Source organism: Oreochromis niloticus, linkage group LG12, assembly GCF_001858045.2.
Source record: "Oreochromis niloticus isolate F11D_XX linkage group LG12, O_niloticus_UMD_NMBU, whole genome shotgun sequence".
Classification (NCBI taxonomy): Eukaryota; Metazoa; Chordata; class Actinopteri; order Cichliformes; family Cichlidae; genus Oreochromis; species Oreochromis niloticus.
In genome coordinates, this window is record NC_031977.2 from 729,793 (window position 1) to 752,801 (window position 23,009).

At 44.2% G+C, this 23,009-nt stretch overlaps 3 protein-coding genes across 12 annotated transcripts in view; 2 read left to right on the top strand and 1 right to left on the bottom strand.

The window, feature by feature from the left end:
• The window catches only part of rad17 (RAD17 checkpoint clamp loader component), a 26,474-nt gene extending 20,336 nt beyond the window's left edge, over positions 1–6,138 (bottom strand). The window contains exons 1-5 of one of the 4 annotated variants that reach the window (XM_005461830.4): positions 4,809–6,138; positions 4,013–4,119; positions 3,262–3,471; positions 1,296–1,367; positions 898–1,033 (exon numbers count right to left, since the gene is read on the bottom strand). In XM_005461830.4, coding sequence (XP_005461887.1) covers positions 898–1,033; positions 1,296–1,367; positions 3,262–3,471; positions 4,013–4,054 — 460 coding nt within the window. In that variant the 5' untranslated portion in view covers positions 4,055–4,119; positions 4,809–6,138. Of the gene's footprint in view, positions 1–897; positions 1,034–1,295; positions 1,385–3,261; positions 3,472–4,012; positions 4,120–4,375; positions 4,519–4,808 lie in introns of those variants that run through there. The other 3 variants (XM_013265247.2, XM_003457042.5, XM_025911967.1) reach the window with 3 other exon arrangements.
• On the top strand, positions 4,496–10,790 carry ak6 (adenylate kinase 6). The gene is made up of 6 exons (XM_003457030.4): positions 4,496–4,637; positions 4,715–4,789; positions 6,195–6,287; positions 6,958–7,016; positions 7,885–8,030; positions 9,701–10,790. The coding sequence occupies exons 2-6, from the start codon at positions 4,753–4,755 to the stop codon at positions 9,888–9,890; spliced, it is 525 nt and encodes a 174-aa protein (XP_003457078.1). The 5' UTR covers positions 4,496–4,637; positions 4,715–4,752; the 3' UTR covers positions 9,891–10,790.
• Positions 10,791–11,147: 357 nt separating this feature from the next.
• ydjc (YdjC chitooligosaccharide deacetylase homolog) overlaps positions 11,148–23,009 on the top strand; it is a 65,913-nt gene continuing 54,051 nt past the window's right edge. For 2 of the 7 annotated variants that reach the window (XM_025911969.1, XM_005461837.4), the window contains exon 1: positions 11,154–11,260. Coding sequence is in view for 1 of the 7 variants with exons in the window: in XM_019365658.2 (XP_019221203.1) it covers positions 19,050–19,088 (39 nt within the window). In the remaining 6 variants the exon portion in view is untranslated. Of the gene's footprint in view, positions 11,261–11,307; positions 12,133–18,848; positions 19,089–23,009 lie in introns of those variants that run through there. The other 5 variants (XM_019365658.2, XM_005461835.4, XM_005461833.4 and 2 more) reach the window with 5 other exon arrangements.

Genomic DNA, 23,009 nt, shown 5'->3' on the forward strand with positions numbered 1-23,009 from the left:
TCACCTATTCAGGTTGTAAATCATGTTTTTAAAAAGTAACTAAGTAACTAAGTAATTAATTACTTTTGAAAATAAGTAATCAGTAAAGTAACGGGATTACTTTTTGGGGGAAGTAATCAGTAATTAGTAACTGACTACTTTTTTCAAGTAACTTGACCAACACTACTGCTAAGTAATATTAGCTAAGGTCACAGCATATTCCATAAATCTCCATGCCATAACTAACTGTATAATAGCGCTGCCATACTGCATCACACTCAGTGCATTTCAATCATTTCTCCAGTGAGTTTAATAGCTAGCAAAATAATCATAATTTTAAAAAACAGCATGTGTAACGTTCGCGTACTGGAAAATTATTTACTAGGACTCACCTATCATGCGACAGGAGAGCGCAAACTCCGCCATTGTCGTTTTCCATCAAACACTCATTAAAACAGCAACCTACAGGTATGTTAGTGCACTCATCCCCGACTGTCCGAGGGAGGGGCGGGGTCACACGTTGAAACAGACAGAGGTGCGAGGCAGCCCAGGCGGGGAAATTTTGCTTTTTTTTTTTTTTTTTTTTTGCATTTTGAGACTCATTTTATTTCTCTATCTGATAAGAAAACTATTCACCACAAATAGTTATTTGTACAGTTACACTTTCAAGCACTTTTAAGCACCACATCTGAAATTCAAGCACTTTTCAAACCTTTAAAAGACAATATTAAAATTCAAGCATTTTCAAGGATTTCAAGCACCCGTACGAACCCTGATTAGTAAGCACAGGTGAGGGCAGTACACTGAAGTTTAGTCATCAGACTTCAATGAATTTCTACAGGTAACATCTTCATGCTGATGACTGTCCCACTGACACATGTAAGGATAACACAGGTGGACAGACAGATGTTTCCTCACCATGACTGCTGCTGTATGCTTCTAGGTTTGTGGGACTAATCCATTCCTGAACCCTGAGGCCCATCTCCAGGGACAGCACACGGACTGTGGCCGTCTTTCCACAGCCCGACGGCCCCGTCAGCAGCAAAATACCACTCTGTAGATGAAAGGCTCAAACTGAATCTTCAACTTTACAGCCTCCCCACACAACAGGGCCTAAAATGATCAGAACTCAGGCTGTGGCTGAGCCACATGTCTACACAGGGAAGGTCTGGTTTTCCACCAGATCACTTATTTTCTTTTTGTCAGGGAGGATGGAGTATTGTTATCTCTGTTACTCAAAGCAAAATCAGACTCAGAGCATAAACTGCTTGAACTTGATTACTTCACTCAGTATAAGAATGCAAAAACGTAGTTACCTTTGTGTTGGTGTGAACCCTGATCCACTTCTCAACTTCCTCAATCTTCTTCTTGTGGACAGCTAGTTCAGCCTACACAGATGGACACACTGTAGCATAAACCGCTCAGTACACAGTCAGCATTAATACCTCATCACAAACACAGGACGTGATCGTTCATCTTCCACACAAACACAATCAAACCTTCAACCTGCAACAACTGATAATAAACATTAATACAGATTTAGTCTCACAAGGCCTTTAAACTTCAAATGAACTTCTCCCAAGTGCTGATTGGCCAAACCTACAAACATACTGTTCAAAAAAATGAAAGGAACACACTGAAAACATCAGATCTCAATGGAGAGAAATGATCCTGGAGATCTACACTGACTGTGTAACGTGTTAGGAATTAAAGGAAGTCAAAGTCAGTCTATAGACACCCCAAAGTCAAAGTGCATGTGACAGGCTAGTTTGTAATGGCCCTTGTAGGCAAACCTGACAATGTCACAGCATGCTCTTAGTGAGATGGGAGATGAGTGGTGGGAGATCTCCTCAGACAGGGCATCACTCAGCTCATGGACAGCTGCTAGCTGGGAGCATCAGGTGGAACAAAAGCATAATGTCCCAGAGGTGTTTCTATTGGATTTGTGTCATTTAGCATAGTCAATACTACGGCTTTCTTCATCCTCCAGGAGCAACTGCATACTCTCACCATATCAGGCACCAAGAGGAGCCCACTGCACCAGCATACAGTCTGACCATAGGTCCAAGGGTTTCAGCCCAGCACCTAATGACAGTCAGGGTGCTGTTGCTTACCCTGCAGAGGTCTGTACGTCCCTCCATGGGTATACCTCCTCAGACCACCGCTGAACCACCAGCAAACCAGTCATGCTGAACGACTTTACAGGGATGTTCTCCACAGGTTCTCGAGACCCATCATGTCTACCACATGTGCTTTCAGCTCTGAGCCTGCTCTCATCTTTGAAAATGACATGGCATCAGAGGTGGACCTGCCAATTCTGGAACTCAATGGTAAATGCCAATCAGGCTTCACGGTGCCAGGCAGTGAGCACAGGGTCCACTAGAGGACACCGGGGGCTCAGTTAACCCTCGGAAGTCTAATTCTGATTGTTTGGTCAGAGACATTCACACCAGTGGTCTGCTGGAGGTCATTTTGTAGCTCTGACAATGCTCATAGATACTGGCCCTGCTGATGGGTTAAGGACCTTTTCGGCCTTGTCCAGCTCTCCTAGAAGAACTGCCAGTCTCCTGGAGTCTCCTCCAGCTGTGCTGGGAGATGCAGCAATGGTAATGTATTGATGTGCCATCCTGGAGCATGACTACCTGTACAGCCTCTGTAGGGTCCAGGTGTCCCCTCATGTTATCGGTTGACACAACGACCCCAGAAAAATGCAAAACTAGTGAAAAAACAAAAAAGATGAGGAGGTAACTATCAGGGACCTCCACCTGTAAAACCACTCCCGTTTTGGGAGTTCTCTCTGTTGTTGCCCCTCTGGCACACCTGTTACTAATTTCACTAACACCAAAGCAGTTGAAACTGATCAACAGATCAAAATTTACTGTCCTGATGCTTTATTCTGATTAAAAAGTGTGTCTTTCTGTGACTGGACTCTGTTCCAGTCTAAAGTTACCCCTGGTGAGAGGCGACCAGCATCACTAGGTACACTCGTACCCCCTGAGTTCTGCACCTGCATGCTGGAGTTTTCCCCAGTGTATAACAGTGGTGCTTCACTACACCTCCTGGTCAGGGAATGGCTCTTGTGGGTCCTGTGTGCCAAATGACAGCTCAGAGCAGCTTTCTTGGAGACCCTGAGTGGGTAGTAGAAGGTGTCCCATCTGGGGACTCCAGTGTGCTATGCAGGGCCTTAAAAGCTCATGACAGCATGCCAGACTTGAACCTGAGCTGTTGTTGGTGGACTGTGTTGCGAAGGGCAGTTTGTACATGACAAGCAAAGATGCTGACCTGTGAGCGGGGTGAGTATTTCTCCACCCAGGGCTCATTCTGGTCCAGTTGAGACGACTCTTTCAGCAGGTAGGAGGCGCTAGCTTCTCTTTTCCTCTTCTTCTTCATTTCAGCCTTGGAGCATAAAACAGGGTTGCCATTTCTTCTTCCAGAAAGAGAAGAACATTCCTCTCTCAAATCAATAAAGGACGGATCCACCCAATGGTTTGCCTGTTATATATATGAAGTACAAAAAATACATAATTTATTGATGCAAAACATGACAAAAGAGGTACTTGGCTGCTCTGTGCTTAATGGAGAGCTAGTACCTCAATATAATGGTACGTGAATTAGGTCGGGGAAAAATTACATTCCTAAATATACATGTGAGATGTATTAGGTGATACCTGAACAGGTATCCATGCAGTCCTCTGACATACTAAATACAGAACATTTGACAATTTGCTGGTCTTAAGTATTTGAAGTGTGTATTAGCACATCAGAGTGATTATTGTACGATCCTAAATAACGGTTGGATCAGTGCTGGTTGGGCTGTATGAAAGAAGTATCAGAGTTTTATGAAGTTTAGTTAAATAAATATATTTAAACCAAACAGAAATCAACACTGAAACTCTACTCTGAACACTCCTCATCCAAACAACACTGTTTCTATTCTTCCTGTTTGCACAGTAGTTTGTGACCCCACTGATCCCGGGCTCCCCCCCTTCAAATCCGAAATTCAGTCACTCAGCTTAAGTATTGTGTTACTTACCCTGCGCTCAGTAGCTTTATCTGCCACAGAAAGCTTGTTCATCCTTAAAGCTGCTGTTTCCCATAGAGAACAGTATATTAATGAAGGACTGGAGACCTGAAGAACTGCTGGCGACGAAACGAGAGAGAAAACACAGCCCGTAAATATGGCAGTACTCGGATAACAACATCTTTAACTCACTGCCTCTGTTAGTTAAGTCACATCAAGCGGACTCCAGGAACTCTGCCGAGTGTCAAACTCATAACAAACGTCTCTCAGAACCAGGCTACTGTTGTTTAGCTAATTACACATTTTACAGTTTATATTCTGACTGCAGCTTCTGTGATGCTAATATAATATCGCTTTACCGCGTAGGAAACGCACCTGGGTTTTCAGAGATTCGCACTCTTGTCCGGGTACAATGAAACTTCAGTTTAAATCAATCACAGATATGTTTCAGCGCTACCACACACTTCGTGCGGAGCTGTAAAATTTAAACTCCGACAACTAATTTTCTAACTGTCGCTAACTGACTGTTCACTGACGTAATATTGACGTAAAGCTTCAGTTTACGGCAGTGGAATCAGTCCGGTTATAGCGTACAACAAAACAAAGTTTTACATCGAATTGGTTCCCAGTTTTCCAGGTTTGTTTGTTAACTTTGGCCGTTACTGGTCTGACTGGAATGACATGGAGGAATAACAGCACTGGTCTGACTTTCAGGTGTCGATCATCAAACACGTGTCTGCTGCGAGCGAGCTATGAAGACGAAGAAGCAACCAAACATTCTGCTAACAGGTTTTGTACATTTGTATACCTGATTACTCTCTGCAGGTTACTCCACTCTAAATGTGAAGCCTGCGCTGTGGTTAAATGTGGGGTAGTTAGTAGGTGTTCAACATGTTTGTAATGATGGGAGGTGAGTCCATGTGATCTGATTTCAGCCATCACGTCCTGTGAAGCTGCAGCTGCGATAATAACGATGATAAAAAATGGTGTACAGTGTATTTACGCCGGATGCTGTTAGATATGTACCTGTCCCACGCACACAGAGGGGTGACATGATGAACAACCCGAGTAATTATGTCGCGGGGTATACTTTTGGAGCGTTTGCCCCTTGGACCCAAGTGTCACCACACCAAAGTTATTCTGACTGATTATACGGTGAAACGTTTCTGTTCGCGTGGAACTGCTGTCTCCCACAATGATAGAGCCTCCGTGCACACAGGGGGAGGATGGGGATGAAGTGAGTGCTGTGCTGTGGCGTATTTTGGAGCAGGGCATCAGATTGTGCTTAGTCTTAGAGTGAATGCCAGAGCACACTGAAGGTGTTCCAGCAGCCAAGTCCATTTAGCATCTATTATTTATCTTTACTGTGCTCTTTACTATAGTTCCACCTTTAAACATGTGAGTAACCTACTAACCCGTTATGTACAGTTGGGGTCAAAGGTACAACAACCATGGGCATTAATGTCCATGGGGGGGGGGCTCGTGTGGACCTGATTGACCTGAGGCACCAACCACGGGGCAGCGGGGTGCGAGGGCTCACCTCGGATGGCCCTGGTTTTCCTGAGACAGGAGGATCTGGCGATGGTCTCCAGGGGTGGCAGAGGGCAGCCAGTGACTTTTTTGGTCAGTGTTAATAATCCTCTGTGCAGACTTCCTGTTCTCAGTAGTGGGTCTCAGTAGGAGAGCAACACGCTCCACTGAGGAGCAGTAGAAGGCCAGCAGCAGCTCCTGGTCCAGGTTCTTCTTCCTGAGGACACGGAGGAAGTGTAGCTGCTTCTGGGCCGCCTTCACCAGGGTGATGGGTCCAGCTGAGATCAGCTGAGATGTTGGTCCCCAGAAACCTGAAGGTGTTCTCCATTTCTAATGAGAGGGGAGTGGACCTGTCTGTGCCTCCTGACGTCAGTTATGAGTTAAATGGGTAAAACAGATGTATGGTCAACAGAAGATTAAAATATCATCACCATCACTACTTTATAGCCTTGTGTCACAGCAGAGATGGTTCACAGCAGCTGAAATCTCCCAGTAGCACCACTATCACTGTATTTCTTACTCCTACTGAATTATTAAATGTCAGGTGGGTAGTTGAAGAACAAAACTGAGCATTTTTACTGCAGAATGAATCGGATGCTCATCACCAGATGGGATAAAGTCAAATCTTTGAATTTGAATTCAGCTGTTAATCTTCTTCCTACAGGGACTCCTGGAGTTGGAAAAACCACTCTAGGAAAGGAGCTGGCCCAGCGCACAGGGCTGACCTATGTCAACATAGGAGACCTGGCCCAGGAAGGTAAAGGAACTTTGGGAACTAATGGACATTAAGACAGAAACATCTAGCATGTTAGGGACAAAGTGTTCCTGATCATTCTGAGAATAAAGTCAGAATTTTGGGATTAAATTAAATACTGTTTTGACATAACTGTGGAGATGACAGCAGCTGTCATCTCCACAGAATTCCTCTGGTAGATGAGTGAAACAGACTGATCTGATTGTTTCTTCTGATGTCACATACATGATTTGTGTTCCACGAGGGTGGAGCCATCAACATCCTGGCATGTTGCCCCATTCTGTCAGTCTGCCCCAGGGCAGCTGTGGCTACAACTGTAGCTTGCCTCCACCAGTGTGTGAATGGGTGGATGACTGGGTATGTAAAGCGCTTTGGGGTCCTTAGGCGGGGCTAGTAAAAGCGCTATACAAATACAGGCCATTTTACCATTTACCATTTGTACCCGTCCACTCTGACCAGGTGCAGCTGTCTGCACCATCTTTTCCACTTACAGTACACTGTGTCTGTGACCTAAAGCAGAAATCATGTTCTCATTACAATTATTACACTTTCCCTAACTCGTCTACACAAAGTGATTTAGACGGCACAGCCAATGATTCTGTTGATGGTCCTGCTTTCAATCACACTGAATCTGAACTCTGTATATGAAACATGGATATTTTTTTTTCCCCAGGACAACTGTTTGATGGCTATGATGAAGAGTACCAGTGCCCCATTTTGGATGAGGACAGGGTGAGTGAACTTCCACACCGGACTGTAGAGCAGAGAAATACAAAGATGTCTGAGGCAGAGAGATTATATTTAACTAGAACTTAACTAACATTTATATTCACCCCTTCTCCACTACGTGGCTCAGCTCAGCTCGCTGTGGTTTGATCTTTTTCCATCAGGGGGCAGTACCTGCTACCTGGTACTTTTTCAAAGAGCATGCCACCAGTTACCCAGTCAGTGACATCACTTGATGAGTCATGAGAGCGACTCCTTCATGAAAATCAAAACCGCCATTTCTTTAAAATGCCCAACAATGAGCACAAACACAGCACTGTGGTCCCTGAGTCTGACAACAGTCCACAGACCAGCTGCAGGGAGGTTTTTGAAAGAGAAAATTATCAGATTTGTGAGCTGAAGGTAATAACTGTGCATAAATGATCAGTATTTACTCAGGTTTGGATGGATGCATTTGTAAAATAGTTTGTGTGGTCAGATTGCTTCTTATTTGTGTGTGGATGGGAGCGTGTGTGTACATCTTAGTTTACACCTGTGGAGCACATTGTAAGCATCTGCAACCCTTTGGAGGCAAATTTCTCTCCATCATTAAAACAGGGGAAGAAAGAGGGCCTCTGAAATTGTTCACAGCTGTTAGATGTGTTTATTAAATATCATTATTACAACAAATGATAAGTGTCTGGATATTTTGCCACAGTAGACTTTGATGGTTTCCCCTCTCAGAGCCCACCTCTCCACTAAGTTGATGGATTTCTGTTTATTATTTCTAGCAGAATTTTGCTACTTGCAGACAAAACAAACGTTTTGCTAACAGTGCAGGTAGACTGAGGGAGAGTATCGAGTGTCAGTGTTGGAGCTCGTTGGTGTTCCGCAGGTGGTGGATGAGCTGGATGAAAAGATGAGTGAAGGAGGCGTGATCGTGGACTATCACGGCTGTGACCTGTTCCCCGAGCGCTGGTTCGACATCGTTTTTGTCCTGCGCACAGACAACACCCAGCTGTATACTCGACTGGAGGCCAGGTAACAACACCTGGGTTTGTTTCTGCTTACAGAGCATTCATCACAGCGCTGTCATGTTACAGGCTTACTCCACAGTGGACTACAATCAGTGTTCACATAAGACCTCATAATGACAAAGTAACAAAAGCTGAAATTCTTGCAGATTTATTAAAAATAAAAAACAAATATAACATGTACATAAGTCTTTGCTCAAAACGTTGTTGAGTCACCTTTGGCAGTATGAGTATGATGCTACGAGCCTGGCGTGTCTATTTCTGGGCATTTCTCCCAGTTTTCTTTGCAGAACCTCTCGAGCTCCATCAGCTTTATCAGGTCTGTGCAGAGATGTTCAGTGGGGCTCACTGGGCTCCAGATGGGTCACTCAATGACAGCATGGTCCCAAAGTCACTCCTTTGTTATCTTGGCTGTGTGGTTCACTCGTTGTTTCATCAGACCAGACACTTCAGTCTGAGTCCTTCAGGTGACACTTGGCCAATTCCCGGTGGGCTGTCATGTACCTTTAACCAAGGAGCAGCTTCTGTCTGGGCACTTCAGGGCTGATTGAAGGTTATCCTCTCTCCACAAAGCCGTGCCGGAGCTCTGTCAGAGGGATCGTCGGGTTCTTGGTCACCTCCCTGACTAAGCCCTTTCTGAATGAATTGCTCAGATTGGAAGAGTCCCGCTGGTTCATTTGTTGGTTGGTGCAGATACAGTCCTCTCTGAGGTCTCAGACAGTTCCTTAGACTCCATGGACTGGTTTGTGCTCTGACGTGTACTGTCACCTATGGACCTTATATAGACAGGTGTGTTTCCATGTCCAGTCAACTGGATTTCAAACAGGTGGATTCAGCCAACTTACAGAAACATCTGACAGATGATCAGTGGAAACAGGACGACTGTGATTACTTATCTACATGTTTTTGTTTTTAATACATTTGAAAGAATTTAAAGCAAAGCCTTTTCACTCTGGGGGTACTCTCTGCAGAATTACAGGTGCAAAGGGAATCTGAATAGTTTTGAAATGAGGCTGCAACATGACAGCGTTTGATTTGGAGGGAAATACATTTGTTGCTGAAGTGAAAACTATGAGATTTATGATTCATGAATTAATCATAGTTAAATAATGTGATAGTTCCTCGCTACAGTGTTAGCCTCCAGTACACTACACTGGTTTTGTCATTTAATTATTACGTAGCATATGGCAGCTATTAACAGTTTTAATTTAAAACGGTGCTTTTCAAGTTGTGACACAGTCTGCTTGGACAAACACATGATGCCTCTGTGGCTGGGAGCTAAGACACATGGCCGGAGATTTATTTAGAGATTTTCATGGAGAAAGGGTTAGGCTGACTGCAGCTCCAAGCTCTAACGAGCCTCAGCACCTCCTGCATACAGACAAGAGCAGAGCTGTCACTGCTTGTGGTAAATCTAGCTCTATCATAGGCAACACAGTCATTCTCTACTACTGGATAATGACTGTGAACATGTGGCTGAGCCATGCAGGTTCCAGAAATAGCAAGTGCCGTGAGACTTGTCTTTGTTTGTCTTTCTGTAAGAAAGCTGTAAAATGAGAACTTCCTGGAACTTGTCTGCAGCCACCGTGTCTGGTTTCCTGTCTCTTTGTGTTTGAGTGATAATTCATCGTTTTAACCATTAAACAAAGTTGTCCCTGTCGTCTTTGTGACTGAAAGGGGCTACACGGGAAAAAAGCTGCAGGACAATGTGCAATGTGAGATCTTCCAGACCATCTATGAGGAAGCCATGGAGGCCTACAGTAAGGAGATTGTCCACCAACTTCCCAGCAACACTCCTGAGGACATGGAGCACAACCTGGATCAGATAGTGCAGTGGACTGAACAGTGGATGAAGGACCATAACTAGGAGGTGACCTCATTGGGTCAAAAGAGTCAACAATTAAAACCTGAATTGTATCATTTCTGAATCTGTTTACTGTCATATTGAGCAAAAGTTTTGAATTTGTTTGTATTTTGTTTCCAATGAACCCGACTTTCTTGTAATTGGTCTTCAGCAATAGTTCGATGGACTTTCAAGGTGTCTCGTTGGACAGTGCCTGCTTTTTCACTCAGTTTTTATCCAGTCCTTGTACAGTTTTCAGAAGGCATGTTGTTTAGCTGCATAACACTGACCTATGAATCAATCATCACCTAACTGAACGAATGAATCAGTGTTGTCTAGATTTAGATGGAAATCTATAACAGACACTGGCAAATAAACCATTGTAATTGGATCTTTAGGCATTTTGCTTCTAGCCACACAGTTTGTTCCCATGTTGTTAGTTCAATCTGTGATAAAGGCCAAAGAAAGCAGCGTTTGACGTAGGTACTCAACCATTTGTGAAGTTCTCCAAGGAAAGATAACCAGCCCACCAGGATTCCTCTGCCCATAGACACCCCAGAGAAGCCTGGCCTCTGTGGCCTGATCCCACAGAACAGCTACTGGAGCACAAGCAGCTGAAAGCTATAGACTGTCTGAAAGCATGCTGGGTTGTATAGGGGCAGACCAGTCCAAGTGCTGATCCCTGTCCACCACCCAAATAAACTACAGTGGACATGTGAACATCACAAGTCAGCGTGGTGGGATATGAATGGCTGCTTGGATAAGTTTACCTGGAGTAGCGACAGCATCAGGACACATTATGGGGAAAAGCAAGGCAGTGAAGATGGTACCACCATGCTTCCTTTGGCTAGTATTCTGCTCTAACACTTGTAAGGTTTCACCTGCTAAACATCTCACTGGAAAGACCATGTGCAGTTACCCTGGTCTGACTGAGCATCTCTAGGTGGCGTTGTTTAAAGACCCATCTCCATTTCTGCTGTTGCCTTTGTAACATTCAGATTGTCAAACTATTTAGCATCATGTGAAGACTTGTATTATAGCCTGAAGCGTTTTATTTTCTCATTGCTGGAGTGTTCCCACTGTTAATGTAGGCCTGTTTAAACCTGTGTATTAAATGTAATAGTTGTTCTCACAGGATTAAAAGGAAATCATGTTTTTATGACGTGTTTACATTTTTACGTTGCTTTACATCGGAGGATATTTTTTTAACGCACGGAGTTTTTCCCACTTCCAGGCGTATCTCCGGTTTCTCCAGCAGGGGGCGACGTATTTTCAGTAAAGTCTACCGGTCTATAGAAACTCATTACTACTAGCTTACTAGTCGGAAGTACAGTGTTGTTCCACCGTGCGTGGGGCTTTCGGACTTACATGAACGCCCGTGTGTAACACAATGGGTAAGATTCATTTTGTATTGTCATATAATAGGATTCTATGTGCTCGTGTTATACTGTACACTGGGCGGTGACACTAGCAAACAGAGAAGCCGTTTATCCCGCAGTCACGATGACGTCTTAGATGTGTGGTGTTAGTATGCTTGGCCGGACAGGAGACAGCTGGCGTGTGTCCCGTCTCTGTACCTGATGGCGTTTTAAAATACTGACTCTGTAACAGACACACAGCAGTGACTGGGGCTGGAGCTCTCCCACGGTGACCCACGGTGAAACTCATTTTAGTCGCGGGTGATTTATTCGTCCTGCCGGTGCAGTAGATTCCTCTCCCAGTCGTGAGCACCAGGTTACAGGCTGGTGTGTGATGATTCACTTACCGTAAATTTTATGGTCACGCAAATGTGCCCGCCCACTTACACGTTTCCCTTCGAACAGGACCGGGGATTAACGCTTACGTCATAGCTACGTCGTAAACGCAAATCCCTCCCCCATCGCAAATATTTGATTGGCCTGTACGGTAATTTTCCGTCATTTCCGGTAGCACTGAGAGCATCAGCATCGTTAGCCTGCGGTGTGTTTTTGGATTAGCGTAAGATTAATGTTTATCGGTCGAATCACATTTGAAACGGATTTTTGTGACCAACCTACCTTAATAGTATGAACCAGTCACAGCTGAGCATCCAGGCGGCGGGTCCCACGTAACGTCAGGGCCCGTGTTGATTGGTCCGCGTCCGACAAACGTCATTCACCAACCAGTGTGACTGTAGCAGCTGTGCTGCAGTCTGCCGGTGGATAACTCGGCTAGCTGATAACTATGAGCGTAACAGCACTGTGAGAGGACAAGGAGCTGCTGCTGCTGGGACAGGGCACGAACTCAGGTCGGTGAATTCAACGCCGTGCATAGTTCCTCTATCGGAGTATGTGCACAGGGGATGGTGGGAAACCATGGTTACAAGGGGAAGCATCCCAATAAAACACCCGAGGCAAAAGTACAGACATTATTTACTGAAGTAAAAGTACAGATCCTAGTGCTAAAATACTCCAGTACTGGTTGAACAGTATTTTCTTGGCCTCCATCAGTAACACGCTGCACTGTCTATATTCAAGAAATATTAAATCATTACAAAATACGAAAGGTAACATGTACTTTTAAATATATGAATTATATTATTTACACTGTAAAATTTTAAGCTCTAAAATGTTCATATACCACTGTCCTGGTTCTGTTATTTTTGTACTTACAGTTTATTGTAACAAAGACTCAAGTCCAACAACAGAAAACCAAACATGCTGTGCTCTGACACAGTGATCCAGGCTCTGCAGGCTCTCAGTCGGGCAACACTTTACCAGCTTCCACACTACTGTCATGAACACAGTGTTGTTCAGTACCTTAGGATGATTGTAGTAGGTGTAGTGCATAGATCATTCCTCAGCAGTTCTTAGGAGAACTCCACAAAGTCGCTCTGAATGACTTTCGCAGGCTGGTAATGAACTGGGTCGCTCACATGGATCATCTCAGACTCATCCTGAATGAATGAGAGAGAGTGATCACAAATGAATCAGCTATTTCAGATGATGATTTTGTGACTAATAATCATCATCTTCATCAGAAAGGTGGCTTACAGTAGTCGTGACCCAGAGAATTCTGCATATTGACATAATATCTGTATGTGTCACCCAGTGTGTGGGAATTTTGTTTGACAGCACCGCTGCAGGGAGGCTGACACACCGGAGCCCGTACTGGGTCCTGACTGAGTTGTTGTTGGTGGTGTGTGTTCAGCTGAAAAGCTGCAGCTGCGTGTAAAAGAACGACAACCGGAATAAAAGTGTGTTTAAAATTGTTAGTGTGGTCAGGTCTGCCATGGGTTTGTTACTATGACTTATTTGAGTTTTTTGAAGTTATAGCATAAGAGAAATCAGTAACTCAATCATAAGAAAAAAATCTTAGTTAAAGACATTGCAGTGCTGTAGCTTTGACACCTTGCCTGTGACAGATGAAGGTGACAGAATTATACCTGTGGAGGGTGGGCTTAAGTGTATTCTGAATAATTACCTGTAATAATAAGACCTTAGTCCAAAATGTCTCAGCTCATATCTACAAATAGAGAAGAGTGCGTCAAAGTTAATGGAATAAAATCAAGCTTTCAAAATTGTGTGGGAGTTCCACAGGGGTCAATTTTAGGACTGTTGCTTTTCTGTTTCTACATCAGTGACTTATGGACAGTTGTAAAGGTGTCCAGTGTCAGATGTATGCAGATGATGCTATTACATATGTATCTGCAAAGACTCCACAACAGGCAGCAGAGCTGAACAGAGGTGGTGGGAGTGTCTCAGTGGTTCAACGATCACTCTTTGACTCTGAACTGTAACAAAATAGCCTCAGTGTGTTTTACAATCCAGTGTAAAGTCTGGAATAACTTTTCCATTGAGATAGATCAGAGAGAAATCCAAAAGGTGGATGAGTTTGAATATCTGGGTATCATCTTGGATTCATGCCATGATTCTGTCTCATCCCTCATACTGTGTCACTGTTTGGAGTCGATCTGCTTTCAAACCTCTGATGCTGCTGTATAAACAGCACTGAATGTTTTAGACAGAAACCAGTGAAGTGGCACCTTTGGAAAATCTCACTCCCATGGCTTAAGGATCTCTTACGCTTTGATAATTTGGGGGATTTCTTCAAAACTGACTTGTAAATGCATTAATAGCCTTGTGTCAAGGAGTGCAGTGTGGCAGGCAGGAGTAGGACCCAAAATGCAGGCGCTCAGACTCAAGGTGTAAACTCAAAGTCACAGCTTTATTGGCTGGCAGGGAAAAAGGCATACACACTAAGACTCACAGGAAGATCCGCACAGCAAGAGGGACGACGCGACACTGACTCAGAGAAACACAGGGTTTAAATACACTGGGAAGTAACGAGGGGAATGAGACACAGAAGGAGAGCACAGCTGGGAGAAATCAGAACTGACGAGACGAGGGAGCAAAGTAGAATACACTCACAAGAGACATGGACCTTCAAAGTAAAACAGGAAGTAGCACAGACGCAAACTAGCCTAGGGGAGACAGAGCAACTAAGAAACACAGAACAACAACAAAGAGACATAGAGGGCAGCTATTAAATACTCAGAGAACTAAAGAGAATACAAGAAAGCCAAACTAAGACACTAGACTAAAGAATAAACTGGGGGAACAAAGGGAACTAAGATCATAATACAAAACTCAGAGACACAAGAAACTCAAAACACTGGGTCACCGACCCAGGACCGTGACACCTTGTCCCAGAGTTAGTGAGCAGAATCATTCTAAAAGTCAGCAGCAGTACAGGAGCTGGAACCAGAGGATCATGGAGACTGCAAACTACCAAAGTACAACACATTATTTGGTCAATCAGTTTACCATCTGCATACACATCATAACAGATCCTACAGTTTTTAATTCCCAGGTGGAACAAAAACAGGTCTGTGGACACTGATGTAAATCAGCCTGCTTTGCTGTGGCTAGATAACGTGCCATTTCTAACATGCATGTGTGTGTGTGTGTAGCCTCATTAGATTGATCTTTGCTGTATTCCTTTAAAAACATCCAACCAGGGACTGTGTTTGCAGATGTGCTGACTGCAGATTTCCCCAACACTATAAACAGTTCATATGCATAATCGAAACTAGGACAACCGGCGAACAATGGCCTTGGGAACAATGGGAGTTTTAACTCCTTAACATGTTCCACCCTCTTTTTAAAGGGACCAAAAGTAATTGGACATTTGACATTGGTAGATGTGGGCAATTCCTTCATTATGTCATTATCATGTAAGCAGATAAAAGGCCTGGAGTTGATCTGAGGTGTTGTGCTTGCATGCTGTCAAAGGAGCTCTCCATGCAGGTGAAACAAGCCATCATTAAGCTGCGAAACAGGAGAAGAGACCAAAAACAATCTGAGAAAGTAATACAACAGTGCCAAATATACAGTTTGGCATATCCTGAGAAAGAAACTGACCATGAGCACCACAGCCACTGTGCACTAGTCACTGGTCTTTACTTTAAATCCATCACGTTATGGCAAACTGACGTGTTTATCCTGCACTGACCTGTAGTGCAGCGTTTTCATGCACACTTTAAATAACACAAAGTTAGTAAGCTGTGTCTCAGTTTGTTTTGCAGCATGTTTCACAATATGAAAAACATAATGTCACATGTCACAATATCTGATTTAAAAACATAAGTGCTTACATGTAAGCTTTCAATTTCCAGTTTATCTGAACAGTCTTTGCCTTTAAATATAAGCTCTCTTCTTCCTGTCCCGGCTTTCTTATCTTTCTCCATCTCTGAGTGAAGTTAGCTCTCTTTCTTTTTTCTCCCAGCGAGATTCAGCAGCTGGACCTTTTGCTGCAACACACTGTGTATAAAACTGCACACAAAAAGTTTGTGTGTTTGCTGTGTTTGTTGAGCTGATAGAAACATTGCATTTAAAATTGCATGCCAATTAAAAAAACATCCCTGCCTATACAGTGGCTTGCAAAAGTATTCAGCCCCCTTGAACTTCTCCACATTTTGTCACATTACAGCCACAAACATGAATCAATGTTATTGGAATTCCAGGTGAAAGACCAACACAAAGTGGTGTACACGTGAGAAGTGGAACGGAAATCATACATGATTCCAAACATGTTTTACAAATAAATAACTGCAAAGTGGGGTGTGCGTAATTATTCAGCCCCCTGAGTCAATACTTTGTAGAACCACCTTTGCTGCAATTCCAGCTGCCAGTCTTTTAGGGTATGTCTCTACCAGCTTTGCACATCTACAGACTGAAATCCTTGCCCATTCTTCTTTGCAAAACAGCTCCAGCTCAGTCAGATTAGATGGACAGCGTTTGTGAACAGCAGTTTTCAGATCTTGCCACAGATTCTCGATTGGATTTAGATCTGGACTTTGACTGGGCCATTCTAACACATGGATATGTTTTGTTTTAAACCGTTCCATTGTTGCCCTGGCTTTATGTTTAGGGTCGTTGTCCTGCTGGAAGGTGAACCTCCGCCCCAGTCTCAAGTCTTTTGCAGACTCCAAGAGGTTTTCTTCCAAGATTGCCCTGTATTTGGCTCCATCCATCTTCCCATCAACTCTGACCAGCTTCCCTGTCCCTGCTGAAGAGAAGCACCCCCAGAGCATGATGCTGCCACCACCATATCTGACAGTGGGGATGGTGTGTTCAGAGTGATGTGCAGTGTTAGTTTTCCGCCACACATAGCGTTTTGCATTTTGGTCTCATCTGACCAGAGCACCTTCTTCCACATGTTTGCTGTGTCCCCCACATGGCTTGTGGCAAACTGCAAACGGGACTTCTTATGGTTTTCTGTTAACAATGGCTTTCTTCTTGCCACTCTTCCATAAAGGCCAACTTTGTGCAGTGCACGACTAATAGTTGTCCTATGGACAGATTCCCCCACCTGAGCTGTAGATCTCTGCAGCTCGTCCAGAGTCACCATGGGCCTCTTGGCTGCATTTCTGATCAGCGCTCTCCTTGTTCGGCCTGTGAGTTTAGGTGGACGGCCTTGTCTTGGTAGGTTTACAGTTGTGCCATACTCCTTCCATTTCTGAATGATGGCTTGAACAGTGCTCCGTGGGATGTTCAAGGCTTGGGAAATCTGTTTGTAGCCTAAGCCTGCTTTAAATTTCTCAATAACTTTATCCCTGACCTGTCTGCTGTGTTCTTTGGACTTCATGGTGTTGTTGCTCCCAATACTTTGTATTGGTCTTTCACCTGGAATTCCAATCAAATTGATTCATGTTTGTGGCTGTAATGTGACAAAATGTGGAAAAGTTCAAGGGGGCCGAATACTTTTGCAAGCCACTGTATGCGCACTCATTTTTTGTAGATGCTGAAGTACACCAACCACAATGTATGAACATGTGCAGCTGTGCCACAAACCTCACTGACCCACCCCAACCTTGACTATAGATCTATGTTTTTCCTCTTTCATCCCTTTTTTGGAACACCCCTGATGATTGTTACACTAACAGTATTACCTTTAATGTGTTACTGTTTGATGTTTGAACAGCGACATGAAATAATAACTCACCTCATGTTTTGTCCAGATATTTGTTTTAAAATGTAGGGCGTAAAAGTAAAAACTACTAAAGTAAAGTATGATACCTGAAAATTATACTTTTTATGTCTATCCTTGTCTGTCATTTATACACATTCAGACAGGACTCGAACCACCAACCTTGTGGCTGTAGCTGAGGTGGTTCGATCCCTGGCTGCCCCGGTCTACATGCCAGATATCCTTGGATAAGATACTAACCCCAAGCTGTCCTCCGATGCAGCCATCTGAGTGTGAACGTGAATGTTTGATAGAAAACATACAAAGAAGTGCTTGTATGAATGGGTGTGAAGGGGTGATTGAGACATGTTGTATAAAGCAGAAGAATCAGTCCGTTTACCATTTGAACACACAATACAGTCTAAGTATTAAATCTGAATACTGAATGCAGAATTACATGGGAAAAAACGTGTTAACTAAATAGGACATGATGTGGCTGGAAAGACAGATGTCATAAGATGGAAAGGGCACAGAATCCAGCGCGATTAAATGGGAATGAAATGCTGGCTGATGTACCCTACCAGTCAAAAGTTTGGACACACCTACTCATTCAGTGATTTTTCTTTATTTTTACTACTTTCTACATCGTAGACACAAACTGAAGACATCAAATATATGAAGCCAGATATATGGAATTATGTATCTGTCAAGAGATGTAGTCTAAGACACTTCTTCAGCTTCGAATCAGAGAGGAGAAACACACACTGCAGTTAGTTACTTGCGAGCAAGGGCAGCCACAGAGTACTCGCACAGAAGTGAGGGCTCTGAGACTCGCACCCTGCCACTGCCCTGCTCTTTATTTATACATCATTGGGTGCGCGTGTGTGTGTGTGTATGTGTGTGTGTGGGGGGGTCAGAGTGTGACCCCATAAAAACTTCCCTGAACCTGCTGGTCTGGAAGTCCAACAGTTCATCTAAACAAAAAGGCACTTAGCCTAAAACAGACATATATACGTTTATCCTATCATAAAACAATAAGAGAAGGTATGCCCTTTTCCCATCCTCGCAGGATGTGGGTTTGAATGCCAGAACACTCTGGAATGCACACAAATCCTTTTGCAGCCTACTAAAGATCACACATCCTATCACTACACAGTCGATTATACACCTCTAAGCATATATGGAAACTTGTATCATTAAAAGATTATACTGACTACTAAGTACAATTTCCCATTGACAGTATCAAAGAAAAAAAATCATAAATAACTCTAAATATGTCTTATATTTAAGATTCCTGAAAGTAGACACCCTTTGCTTTGTTGACAGCGCTTCAAACCCTCGGCCTTTTCTCAGTGAGCTTCATGATGTAGTCACCTGAAATGGTTTCACCTCACAGGTGGGCCTGTGAGGTGGTGGAATTTCTTGCTTTCTTAATGAGGTTGGGACCATCAGTTGTGTTGTGCAGAAGTCATGATGGGACACAGCTGACAGCTGTATTTGACATCCCATCTGGTTTGCATTTAGTTGGACCATCATTTATTTTATTTTTGACAGGACAATGAGTCCAAACACACCTGCAGGCTGTGTGAGGGCTATTTGACCAAGAAGGAGAGTGATGGAGTGCTGCACCAGATGGCCTGGCCTCCACAGTCACCTGATCTAAACCCAGTGGAGATGGTTTGGGATGACCTGATATGCTCCTCGACTGTGCAAAGAAAAAAAAGAGAGAGACAGACAGAACTTTATATACAGTGAATGAGTATATACAAGGAGGACATTATGTGCAGCAAGTGGGTGAGTTATGTACATTATATAAATATAAATAAAATAAGATAAAACAATCTGGAAAATTTACAGCTTGTGTACATTGCGTGAGGAGGGTGTTAAAGTGTCTTGTGCTATAGTGAGGCCAGAAGGATTCAGGATGATGAGAATGAGGTAATGAGTCCTGTCTCAGTCACTTAAGGATGATGGGGGGGGGCTGATTCAACACACAAATGGCCTGAGGATAAAAACTCCTCTTGAGCCTCTCTGTTCTTGTTCGGATGGTGTGGAACCTTCTGCCTGATTTCAGAAGCTGGAACAGTTCATTGCTGGGATGGGATGGGTCCTTCAAAATCTGAGTTGCTCTAGTCCAGCATCTCCTGACGTAAATGTCCTGTAGGGAAGGGAGAGCAGTCCTGCAGAAGCGTTCTGCTGTACAGATCACTCTCTGAAGAGCTTTTTTATCCTTGACACAGCTGTTTCCATACCAGAATGTGATGTTCTGTGTGAGGATGCTCTCCACAGCACCTGTATAGAAAGTCCTGAGGATCTCTGGAGAGACCCTGAACTTCCTCAGTTGTCGTAGGTGGTACAGGCGCTGCCTAGCCTTTTTGGTCTGGACCTGAATGTGGGCAGACCATGTCAGGTCTGAGGAGATGTGGACACCGAGATACTTGAAGGACTGCACACTCTCCACTGGAGCTCCATTAATGATAATGGGCTTGTAGTCTCTGTGCTGACTCCTTCTGAAGTCCACCACCAGCTCCTTTGTCTTGCCGACGTTCAGCTGGAGATGGTTGTCCCGGCACCACGATACCAGATTCTTCACTTCATCCATGTAGGCCGCCTCATTGTTGTTGGAGATGGCGCCCAACACCACTGTGTCGTCACCAAACTTCACAATGGTATTGGAGCCGTGGGTGGCCACTCAGTCTGAAGTGTAGAGGGAGTAGAGCAGTGGCGAGAGGACACACCCCTGTGGTGCTCCCATGCTGATGGTGTTGCTGTCGGAGACACAGCTACACACCTTCACCACCTGAGTTCTTCCAGTGTGGAAGTCCAACAGCCATGCACACAGATGGCTGTTGAGTCCCAGATCCCTCAGCTTTGTGAACAGTCTACCATGAACTATTGTGTTGAACGCTGAACTGTAATCAACAAACAGCATTCTCACATAGTTACCCTGTTTCTTGTCCACGTGGCTGAGGGTGGTGGCAGGACGTGGTGTCCTCCGTGGATCTGTTGGGTCGGTAGGCGAACTGGAACGGATCTGTGGTGTTTGGGATGGAAGAGGGGATGGTTTTCTTCAACAGCCTCTCGAACACCTTCATAACCACCGAGGTCAGTGCAACTGGCCGGTAGTCATTCAGGCACGAGGGGTTGTTGTTCTTGGGGACAGTGATGATGGTAGATCTCTTGAAGCATGTGGGGACCACAGACTTCGCCAGGGACTGGTTGAAAATCGAAGTGAACACACCTGCTAGCTGGTTAGCACAGCACCGCAGCAGACGGCCGGTGATGCCGTCTGGCCCCGCCGCTTTCCTTGTGCTCACTCTCCTCAGCGCCGCTCGGACGTTGTGCTCTGCAATGCTGATCGCCGGTCCCTCTCTGATGATGTCACCGTCCTCAGTTGTCAGGCAGTCGTTAGAATTAGCCGCCTGGCTAACCTCGAAACGGGCGTAGAACTGGTTCAGCTCGTTGGAGAATGTAGAGTCAGCATTGGTCGGCGCAGTGTCCCTGGCTTTGTAATCCGTGATTGTGCGTAGTCCGTGCCACATGCTCCGTGTGTCACCCCGGCTGAAGTGAGACTCCACTCGCTCCCGGTACCGGCATTTGGCATCCCTCACCGCGTGCCGCACATCCGTATTAGGCCGCTTTGTAGGCGCTCATATCACCAGTGTCGAGACCCGCGTTGTAGGTGGCAGTCCTGGCGTTCACTGCAGTGTGGATCGATCTGTCCACCCACGGTTTCTGGTTCGGGAACGTCACGACTGTCGCAGTGGGGATGATCTCATCTAGCATGTTTACGAAGCTTACTACTACATCCGTAAACTCATTGATGTCGACTGCGCATGCTCTGAACATGTCCCAGTCTAAGTAGTTGAGCGCGTCCTGTAGCGTAGCTTCTGATTGGGACGACCAGCATTTCGCCTCCCTCGTAGTTACTTCATCCCTCCGAATGTGTTGTTTATACTCCGGGATGAGGAAAATGGCGTTGTGGTCAGACTTCCCAAAGGCCGGGTGTGAAACAGCCTTGTAGCCCTGCTTGTATGGTGTGTAGCAATGGTCCAGTATCCTATCTCCCCTCGTCAGACACGTGACATGTTGGTGAAAGGTCGGCATGACTTGTCCGAGGTTTGCTTTATTAAAGTCTCCTACTACAATGAGGGCTGAGCCCAGATCCCTGTTTTGAAAGGCACTCAGCACATCATGTAGTTCGGATAGAGCCATACCAGTGTCCGCTTGGGGTGGGATGTAGACCACTGTAGCGATTACCGAGGTGAACTCACGGGGCAGGTAGAAAGGGTGACACTTAATGCTCAGGTATTCCAGATGTGGCGAGCAGCCGGTGGAGAGAGTAGAAATGCTCCTGAGGTCACACCACTTTCTGTTTACCATGAAACACACTCCTCCACCTTTTGTTTTGTTCGACTCTGCCGTTCTGTCCGCACGGAGCACGAAGAATGAATCTGACGGAGTTATGGCACACTGTAAAATCTAATTAGTTCCCAGAACTCAAAAAAATTATGGAAACTCGTTGCCTCAAAAAAATTGAGTAAAGCTTAGCTAAAAATGACTAAGTTAGGACAACTTACTTACTTTGAGTACTCTGTACAAGCTCATTTGTTCCCAGAACTCAAAAAAATTGGATCAAGTTTACGTAAGATGACCAAGTTAGGGCAACTTACTCATTTTGAGTACACTGTACAGCCTTGTTAGTTCCCAGAACTCAAAAAAATTATGGAAACTCGTTGCCTCAAAAAAACTAAGTAAAGCTTACTTAAGATGACTGTTAGGACAACTTATACATTGCAAGTCTGCAGTATTAACAATAACTTGATATTTCTGACTGTACAATACTAATTGTTTACCTACTGACAAACATGTTAAGTTCAACTAAATGAAAAAACAATTTGTGGTAACATGAATATGATTAAAAATAATTAACAACACTTTTTGTAATGATGTTAAAATGAGCCCAACTTTTATTTTCAAACACAACAAAGTATAACAGCCAACATACTGGACACTGTTCTGCTGAACAACAAACAATTATATTGCCATCACTGTTATAATCTTACAATGAAACAAAGTCTCAGATTTAATTATTCTGAAAATAAGTTTAGGCCTACCACAGTTTGTTTTGTACTTACATTACTTATATAATCAAAATAAAATATTTATTGTTCTGTCACAAGTGCAGTCTCTAATTTAAACAACACATTTGTTTTCCATTCCAACACATGAGCTGGAATGTTGTATTATTTTAAGGATGCTTGTTTCCAGTCCAGGCATTACTGCCTGAATGACTGTCATGGATCGAGGTGATCCAAATGTAGGTGCAGAAGAAAGTCTTTAACTTCCCTTAAGTACAGTGGCAGTGGATGTGGGTTGGAGATGCAATGAGCTTGAACCTGCAGGCGACCATCTTCACTGACCACACCATCTGTGACGGAGGACTCATCTCTCCTGTTGTCCTGCAAGCAAACAATCATATTTTTGGAACATGAACTTAACTGCTTTCTTAAAACATTTTTTTCTGCATTTGGTATAAAACAGACTCCAATTTAGACGATCTCAGGCTCCCTCCCCACCGGAGAGGTGACATTCAATGTCCCAAATTGTCAGTCTGGATAGCCCTGACCACCACCCAACATACAATAATGTCATGAAAGCATCATTTTAAAAAAGGGCTATGCAAACATGGCCAATAACTTTCATTCTAATGAT